We start from the raw sequence: 9,598 nt of genomic DNA, 5'->3' as shown, positions 1-9,598 counted from the left end.
ATTTTGCATTGATTACAGACATCGTAGATGTGATGACAGCCATAAGCTTCCAGCTGAAAGGTTGAACAAACAGCTCTGCAACTGTCTAACTCATCTGGTTTACTATCCATAATATTTTTTGTGAGGTGGAATCAGTGTGTGAAAAAGACCAACTAATATACTACTGGAGCATTTTGCCGCTCATTTCTTTTCTTTTCTTTTTTCACGAAAAGTTGATATTACTGAAACATTTGGCTCAGTGTTCTGCATCTGTCAGCTGTCTATATTATCTCAAACTATACAATACATTTTAAAATATGCAGTGGATTGAGATTTGGTGCTTTATGTCAAGTGAAACATGAGTAAATGATAAATATTAGACAAAAAAATGTTGTTGTTTTTTCTGATTGTTTTAATGCGCATCACTTGGTTTGAAGAGATACATTCATTTCGAAACATTTTCCAAACAACGAGCCCTTCATTGAAGGTATGAGTGCTGTCACTCACAGAGTTATAAAGCAGCACATTTGTCTTGATGAATTTTTTTTCATGCACAAATTTCATCTGCTAAAAATGCAGACTTAAGATATACAAAAATGCATCAGAATGAACATTTTATCAATCTGTTACGTGAATATCACATATAAATCTGAAACATGCTCAACATGAATAACAGTGTCTCCTAAATGGAGAAAAAGCACAAACATCATTGTCAGTGTTAAAAAAAACAAACATCATTGTCAGTGTTAGTAACAATATATAGGCATTCCAAATGGGAACAATAACGTTTACTTCACAGAGTAACTCTTGAATCAGAGGTATGCGGCTACTTTTGAAGTACAAACAGTAGAAAACCTGTTATCTGCAAATATCACAGCAACACTGAATCTAACCTTTACAAAAGGCAATTAAAATGCAGTAAAATATGCAATAACATGACCACAAGAAAGTGGAGGTTAAAGGTCCATCAGTACAACTGCTTGAACAATGTTTCACTCAGTTTTATACAAGTCCTCAGGTGTCTACCAAGGCCTCCACAGTATGTTGTTGACGGGACTCTTCTCTGTTGTGATGCTGGTCTGGACTGTGGAGCTCAGAGGAGAGAAGTCAGACTCTCTCAGGTTCTTATCAGAGGAAGACTGCAGCTTGTTGAAGTGGTTCAGCAATCTTCTCTGGGACTGTGTCTTCACCTCCTCCTTGGACAGGAAGCGCGCCACTTCATGGACACACCTGGAGTAGCCCTGATCAACAGCTGCTGACTCCACAGCTTGACGCTGCTGCTGCAGTCGTCTCAGGAAGCAAACTGTCATCTCCAGGATGTCTGCTTTCTCCAGCTTGGAGTCTGGCTGCTGTTTGAGGAACTCTGGACCCAGGAGAGACTTGAGCTGCTCAATGCTGCTGTTGATTCGCTCTCTGCGTAACTTCTCCACCAGAGGCTTTCTGAGCTGCAGAAAGAAGAACATAGTCATTAATAATCTTATTCTAGAGTATACTGTTAGCATAAAAACAACAACGTCTCATGAAAAGATGAAGTCATCATGAATCTTCAATTTACCTTGTGGGTCAGAGTCAGATGGTCCTGAGAGTTGGTCATTGCTGCAGTGATTGTAGGTGCCATGGCTGGATCTCTGTGCTGTAGAGGTCTCTGTAGAGAGAATCTGATCTCTGCTGGCTTTATCCCTCCTATTTATAGTCTCACATCTCCATATGAATGCGTGGGTCTTGGTCTGGCTTGAGTTTCTCACAGTCTCATCCAATCAGAGAGCTCAGTAAGACAATAAAGGATATAACCTGCTGAATGCTCTTATTGCCCGGGGGATAATAGTTAGATCTCAGGGGAACCGGGGGTGGTGGTGGGGGTGATGGAGAGAGACTCACAGAGCTCTGTGTGAATCTGGGAAAAATGGTGACCCTGCAGAGAGCAGATCTTCTGCCTGATGCTGGGATCAACGATTTTGACTGAGCACACGCTGATCGTCCCATCACACACGTGGGCGATAGTGTGTGACAGACAGTGATATTAAAAGAAAACAAAAATGAAATAATGGTGACTGAACATGAAAATATTTCGGTTTCATATAAACCAAACTTATCAAACTTATGTATAAGCTTAATCATATTCACTGCAAGGAAGTAATCCTCTCTTGAGGTGGTAGTCGTACAAAACTTTAAAGAAGTAATACTAGATCCAAAGTCAGAATGCAAAGGAACTTTTTAATAGTTTTAAAAATTGAAATTCCTTATCAACACCTGGATGAAGATGACTTGATCGTGTTTTAAATAAAATCTTATTGCAGCTATTAGGAATAATCATTAACTTCCAAATTCATAGTCTTATAGCACCATGACCAGCACCTGATCAATTCAGGAATGATTGCCTTTCATCGCTCCCGTCATAATAAACAGCCTGGAATGCACAGGAACAATTTGAATCCAAAGTAGGGGGGAAAAAAAGGGCTTTTGAATGTTCATTAATCCTTAGCATGTCTGCATTCCTCATAGCATTTTTACAAAAGCCTGGTAATGACGAGTCTTGGTGACAGGAATTCCTATTCAGAGGCAGTGAGACAAAACTCGTAAACTGACTCCATAATTAATGTGATGTGCAACCAGACACACTTCTTTTGTTCTTGAAGGCAGTGAATGGACAGAGTGTGGGAAACCAGAGAAAACTCACTCACAGAGCCCCTGTGGGACAATAGAGGCAGACCAGACAAAGACGTCTGAGAGGAGGTGGGGGGGGATTCTGTACTACTGAATTTTTAAATGTTTACATTTTTTACTCACTTAAACTGACAACATGTATATTTAGATCATATGGTTTATTTTTGTATATGTGTGTCATGTATATGTTTGTGTGTTTTGTATATTTCATATTAAAAATCACGTGAAAAAACAAAAATTTAAAGGCTAATATAAATTGAATTTGTTAAAAGAAACTAAACTAAATTGCAATTGAAATACTACATTACGGAATTATTAAATCTTATTGTTTTATTTAACTTATAGTACTGCTATAATTATCTATTTATATAGTCATCACCATTCTCAAATTTATAAAACTAATTTTTAAACCAAAAATTCACAGCCCTGATCCTTTAAGTAAGAAAATACATCGATTAAAGCTGTATTTAATCATCAAATCTGCACCCAAACACTATTTAGTGGATTGGTTGTTAGGCTACATCCCCAGTCAAAATATTTGTGTTTATTTCTCTTGCTCTCCTCTCTTAATTGAGGAGAGTGTCTAAACAACAAACTTTATCCTCAGGGGAGAGCAGAGAGCTGCTTGTGTGGGGATGAATTAGCATTTAACAAGGCACATGTCTATTGTCGGGAGGGAGCTCAGTCAATGGACAGAGTGTGGGAAAGCTGTGAGAGCAGAGTCACAGTCCAGTGTGATTAGCATCCTCAACCCCACCAGCACCTATTCTCCGAGGGGAGTTGGCACACTTCAGAGGAAGATTTTTTTTTTTCTCTCCTTGTTTGCTTTTTTTTTTTTTTTTTTTACTGTCTGTCTCTCTCTGGTGCCAATGCTCTAACTTTTGCCAACTTCATTTCCCCTCTGTTTAATGGGTCATCATTTCGATTTAAGATCTTTTGTTTGTTCCATTGGTGGATGCCAAACTGCCACAGCAATGTCACCCTTACAGCAAGGGTTATAAAGACTTTTGTTTTTCTTCATGTTTTGACATACATATACCTTTGTCTAAATTCCATGTATTTTAAGAAACCTGTAAATGAATTAACTAACCCAAACACAGAGATCTCCTTGTAGACTGAGGGAGCAGAAAAGAAATTAGTTGGACTTTCAGAACAAATAAGAACGATTTTAGAAAGACTGATATATCACCCTTCATTATTGGACATCAGAAACCTCAACTCCAACTCTTCCGACTTCAGCTTCAACTTATAGAAAACTCTATTGCTGTTGTTCTTTTCCTCCAGATGGTTAGTGCTGTCACCACCATTCAAACTCCTTTTATGGTGCGTTGCTCACAGTTCACAGGATTCAGTGTGGGAAAGCCTGACTAACTCTTTACTCACTACAACAACCTGTCACAAGACAGACGGCACATCTGTTTCATCTGTACAGCTATCAGAAGTGAGGTTCATTCTACTGTTTTACTCAATGAATGCCTTGTTACAATACTGTATATGCATCAAACTGGTCCAATAGTGTTACTTGTATGATTATGTTTTCTTAAAAGGCCTTCAGTACCTCGTCTTATTAATTAATTATGTTGGCTTCAACATAAAACATATTTTTAAAGAGATATACAGTTGGCTTTTTAATCATCTAAGTTAATTTTCTTTGGCAACAATGTCAAAGCAGTTACCGTTGTTTGATAATTGATCTGACAGCACAAATGCAACAATGCTTCTAAGGTATAAAGGTGTTTTTAAAGTTGAGGACAGTCTCCTTCATTCTCCCACATGTGTGATGTGATGATCAGCGTGTGCTCAGTCAAAGTCATTGATCTCAGCATCAGGCAGCAGATCTGCTCTCTACAGGGTCACCACTTTCCCAGATTCACACAGAGCTCTGTGAGTCTCTCTCCATCACCCCCCAAGTCCTCCACCTGTTCCCCTGAGATCTAACCATTGTCCCTCAGGCACTATAACTGCATTCAGCATGTTGCATGCTCCACATGCCTTATTGTCTTATCAAGCTCTCTGATTGGATGAGACTGTGAGAAACTTCAACCAGACTGAGACCCACACATTCATATGGAGATGTGGGACTATAAATAGGAGGGATGAAGCCAGCAGAGATCAGATCCTCTCTACAGAGACCTCTACAGCACAGAGATCCAGCTATGGCACCTACAATCACTGCAGCAATGACCAACTCTCAGGACCATCTGACTCTGACCCACAAGGTAAATTGAAGATTCATGATGACTTCATCTTTTCATGAGATGTTGACTTTGTTCATGCAAATAATAAACTCCAGAATAAGTTGATTAATGATTTTGTTCTTCTTTCTGCAGCTCAGAAAGCCTCTGGTGGAGAAGTTACGCAGAGAACGAATCAACAGCAGCATTGAGCAGCTCAAGTCTCTCCTGGGTCCAGAGTTCCTCAAACAGCAGCCAGACTCCAAGCTGGAGAAAGCAGACATCCTGGAGATGACAGTTTGCTTCCTGAGACGACTGCAGCAGCAGCATCAAGATGTGGAGTCAGCAGCTGTGGATCAGGGCTACTCCAGGTGTGTCCAAGAAGTGGCACACTTCCTGTCCACGGAGGTGAAAACACAGTCCCAGAGAAGACTGCTGAACCACTTCAACAAGCTGCAGTCTTCCTCTGATGAGAACCTAAGAGAGTCTGACTTCTCTCCTCTGAGCTCCACAGTCCAGACCAGCATCACCAAAGAGAAGAGTCCAGTCAACAGCGCCCTCTGGAGGCCGTGGTAGACTCATACAGACTGGAGACACTCCAAGACAAACTGAAATGACCATGTTGGTCAAAAGTTAATATCAGAAACATCATTCTGAAATGTAATAGAGGTGTCTGTGCACAGTGATTTTATTCATCATAAAGTCCTATTGGACTGCTGTTTTCATTTTTGTCTGAAAGCATATTTTCAAAGAAAAGTATATTTTTTTTCTTTCTGAAAAAAAGAGAAGCACAACATTGTTTGTATTCTATGAATACTATATATTCTCTTATTGATTTCTCAATATAATTGGCCAGTAATGGCAGCATTAGAACACCTTCCTGTAAGTTCTTTAAGTCTTCTGTGTTAAGTTTAATGCAGTGACAGGAGTTGGCAAATCTTAGCTACTTTCTGGTAGTGTTTTTTCAGTGTGCATTTTTTATGTACTTGTATAACTTGTATATTTTACTTTGTAAAAAAATATTGACCCATGTTGGGTCTTGCAGTAATCATTTCTAAACATGCATCTTGTCTCCTTTCAGTGCAAGAGAGTTTACCATTGTTTAGCTTGTTTGAAACAAATCTCCATCTTTTGTAAAGATGCTGAAGCTGTTCCTTCCACTCTATTTGAGTACATTGTCTTGAACTACAAGTTTTTGCTGTGATGTATCATCACCACTTTAGTGCCTCTTTGGAGACACAGAAACATGATGTGACCCATTTATTCTTTTTGAATAAAAAGTCATCAACTGAATCTTGAAATGTGCTATTTCATTCTTTATACTGACAAAAATCAACCTCATCTGAATGCAGTGGTGGTGCAGGCATTTATTGTGGTATGATATTGGATTGCATTACTTTGCTGTTGATGTTGTCTCCACCCCCCAGGCTGGTCTGTGCATGAAATATAATTAATTCACAGTTGTTCACGTTGTGTAATGAAAACCTGAAAAATAATGAGCCTGGGACTGTGCAATCTACTGTGCATGATATTTGAAGTTATTGTATATATGGTGCATTGATTGAGAAAAGACCTTGGTTGAATCAGTCTATTCTATATACAGCATATATGCCTTAATGTGATACTGAGCTAATTTAGTGAAAATTACAAATTACAATAAATAATTTGTGTACTTAATTACCACCCATGATTCATAACAATACACATCCTTTCTTTGATTTTAAGGGGGAAAAACATCATTTAATACATTATTTCTTTAAGTTAGCGGGTATTTATAACTCCCAGACATTTAACATTTTAATAGACTTTTAACAATGGCAGAAAGGGGGCACAATACACAATTAAAATTAACTTTATTTTCATGAATTGTTGCATTTTTTACTGACAGAATTTGATCATGTTCTGTACACCATCACTGGTGAATACAAATCCAACAAAACAATACCACAATGATTTGTGATGAAGAATTCAATTTATGGGAGCAGTATGAGCTACTGTACATGTTTCATGTGTGCACTGTACAAAGATTAACCATCTCTTCTAATCATCCACAGGAAAAAAAATATTTAATACACTCAGGACTCAAAGTGTCTTGGATTTTTTACTTATTGTTTACAATTGTTTGTACTGATATCACATATCTTGTCATGTTTTGATAAGATATCTGGCATTTAAGCATGTGGTGCCTCTCTTGATCGCTGCATTCTTTTGAACAGATGAATTGGGCCAGACTGTGTATGTAATCACTGATTAATATACATTCTCAAATTCATATTCATATTTTTTAATTTCCAATAACTGTAAAGACCCAGCACCATGTGTGTCTTAGTCCTTTGCACTGAAAAGCAAACTGTGTTACGCTGTGAAAGCCAGTCTTGGTAGATACAGTTAAGTCGCTCAGATAGCAGACATGAAACCCCAGCAAAAGCATTTAAGGTGAGCGACACTCCATCCACAGCTGTCTTCCCTGGTGTCTCATAAGCTCTCTACTCTGGTCCTCTGGAAACTCTGTAATAAAAGAAAATGTTTTGTTAAGTTTAAAACTGATAGATAAATTATCAATAGACTGAGGTTGGTTGAAGTCAAGTGTCTCTTTAATTCAAACAGATCACATGTTACAGACACAGAGAGTGCACAGAGTCTTCATGGAGAATTCTGAAGAAGGAAAGAAATTCACTGGTTTATATTGGTGGCCTTGGGAGGCACCTTTAGTTGTTTACAGATTCCCACCAGACCTAGACAAAGCTTTACAGAACTCTCCCTTCCACATGATATCCATATGACTTTGTCTTGCTGTTACCTGCGAGACCCTGCCGTCTAACACATAACCATACATGGTACACAATGCAAGGTACAGATTTTTCTATCAAAAACAGATGTCTTAAATAAGTAAATTCAGTGTGAATCTGTTAACTTAAACTTTTACTACTCATACCTCCATGCCCCTGAGTGCTGGTATGTCTTGCCAGCCTGTGACAGGTGAACAAAGTAAAAGAAGCCAGTGTGGTGGTACAAGTGAGTAGACCTGAAAAACATTGAGGCAAAATTCCCTAAAAAAGTCCTAACATGTTGTCTGTCTACTCTTGTAGAGCCACATATGTAATGCTAAGTTGTGCACCAGCAAAGGTTTAATAAGGGAACTATAATATGACCCCCAGAAAATGGGGTTTTTCATTATACAACGTGAACAACTGCAAAGAATTATACTTCATGCACGGATCCAGACTGTAAAGGGCACATGTGACTCTATTATGGCTGAGTACTACCATCTAGTGGTTAGTTAGTTAGTTATGTGCCCTTCAATGCAGAAACAATTGGGAATTGCAGCAGTATCTGTGCACTAAAATACCTTGATCCCTTTAGTCCTCCCCTTTTGTTTGCCCTTAAATAGCTGTAAAACAATCTTATTTCATACTGCCTGATACTTACAATAATGTTGTTCTTTACTGTAAGTGTTGCTGGAGTGTTGACCTTCATACAAAACCACAGGAATACCACAAGTATCTCAAATTCAGAGAAGACAGTATTCAAGGCAATGAAAGTAAGTATGAGCAGATTTTGGTGGTGGAAGAAGTAACAGGTCAGATAAAAGTGGCAATATCACAGTGTAAAAATACTGTAAAAGTGCATTAGTTTTAGGAGAGTTATATCATTATACTGTATTGGATTAACATTACTGGTGCATTAACATGGATGCAGTATTTTAATGTTGTAGTGGTTGAGGTGGAGACAATTTTAACCACTTGGGTCATTTCAGAAACAATCATGCTTCATGTTTTATCAACTTAATCATAATCTGCAGTGACTAGTAACTATAGCTTTAAATGTAGTGAAGTAACAAGTACAATACATTCCTTTGAAATGTTGTGGAGCAGAAGTATAAAGTAGCATAAAATGGAAATACCTTACTTTAAATGTACTTTGTTACTTTTTACCACTGGCATCTTTACTGTGATTCCAAAAAGGATTCTAGGTAACCAACCATTATATCATCTGAAGTCCAATACCAGTAATATACAGTATATATACTGTATATTTAACATACTTCACAATTCCACTTGAAATGCCCACAATGTAGAAGTTTTCTATTTTTTACCAATTAATAGTTATTGTACCGAGATATAAAACATCCGAATAAGAAATGATGTAATAACCAAACAAACAAACAAATAAAAAAATGAATAAATAAATTAAAAAATCTAGTTTTAGCATTTCTGACTACGTTCACTGAGGCACCAAATGTTTATAAGAGTGAACAGACAGCGGAGCACTTTCTCCAACAGACTAGTTCAGCCTCACTGTCACAAGGACTGATACAGGAAATCTTTCCTGCCCAAAACAATAACTCTCTACAATACCTCACCTCTGTCTAACAGAGTACGTTCAGATCTCTCAGCTTTATAGTTTCTGTCTCAACCAAACTCTTCGCTGTTTTGTTCCTTCAATAACTTTGCACATCTTTATTCTCCTACTCTACTTCATTGCATTTTTAAAACTTCAACAACCCTGCACACTTGTCTAATGTAGTATGTTATCCTATGTTTATATTGTATGAATATATATTTCTCTCTTCTGCTGTTGATATGTATATTTACTGTGTGTTTACTATTCCCGTGCAATACCTGTATAACCTGCTGCTGTAGCACAATGACTTACCAATTTCGGATCAACAAAGTACATCTGTTTACTCCTTAACCTGTGCGTGCATGCTGATTGGACGGCAGGAGCATGCAGGCACGCACGCACGCCCGCACGCCCGCATGCAGCGTCAAATCGTTGAC

At 38.1% G+C, this 9,598-nt stretch overlaps 2 protein-coding genes across 2 annotated transcripts; one reads left to right on the top strand and one right to left on the bottom strand.

Moving 5' to 3' along the window:
- Positions 1 to 730: 730 nt before the first annotated feature.
- Positions 731 to 1,604, bottom strand: LOC121894588 (transcription factor HES-5-like). The gene is made up of 2 exons (XM_042407291.1): positions 1,535 to 1,604; positions 731 to 1,424 (listed from the first exon to the last, which is right to left on the bottom strand). Exons 1-2 carry the CDS (start codon positions 1,595 to 1,597, stop codon positions 1,002 to 1,004), a joined length of 486 nt encoding a protein of 161 aa, XP_042263225.1. The 5' UTR covers positions 1,598 to 1,604; the 3' UTR covers positions 731 to 1,001.
- A 3,164-nt stretch (positions 1,605 to 4,768) lies between these two features.
- LOC121894539 (transcription factor HES-5-like) lies at positions 4,769 to 5,404 on the top strand. The gene is made up of 2 exons (XM_042407200.1): positions 4,769 to 4,862; positions 4,974 to 5,404. Exons 1-2 carry the CDS (start codon positions 4,800 to 4,802, stop codon positions 5,391 to 5,393), a joined length of 483 nt encoding a protein of 160 aa, XP_042263134.1. The 5' UTR covers positions 4,769 to 4,799; the 3' UTR covers positions 5,394 to 5,404.
- The last annotated feature ends 4,194 nt before the right edge of the window (positions 5,405 to 9,598 follow it).

This window comes from Thunnus maccoyii, chromosome 3 (assembly GCF_910596095.1).
Source record: "Thunnus maccoyii chromosome 3, fThuMac1.1, whole genome shotgun sequence".
In the NCBI taxonomy this organism is placed as follows: domain Eukaryota; kingdom Metazoa; phylum Chordata; class Actinopteri; order Scombriformes; family Scombridae; genus Thunnus; species Thunnus maccoyii.
The sequence above is the reverse complement of the archived record's forward strand: the minus strand, read 5'-3'. Positions and strand labels throughout refer to the sequence as shown.

Excerpts from the sequence above, each read along its gene's own strand:
- LOC121894588 (XM_042407291.1), bottom strand. The coding sequence starts at position 1,597 with ATGGCACCTACAATCACTGCAGCAATGACCAACTCTCAGGACCATCTG. Across the intron at positions 1,425-1,534 it reads ATCTGACTCTGACCCACAAG|CTCAGAAAGCCTCTGGTGGA; the intron begins GTAAATTGAAGA and ends TTCTTTCTGCAG.
- LOC121894539 (XM_042407200.1), top strand. The coding sequence starts at position 4,800 with ATGGCACCTACAATCACTGCAGCAATGACCAACTCTCAGGACCATCTG. Across the intron at positions 4,863-4,973 it reads ATCTGACTCTGACCCACAAG|CTCAGAAAGCCTCTGGTGGA; the intron begins GTAAATTGAAGA and ends TTCTTTCTGCAG.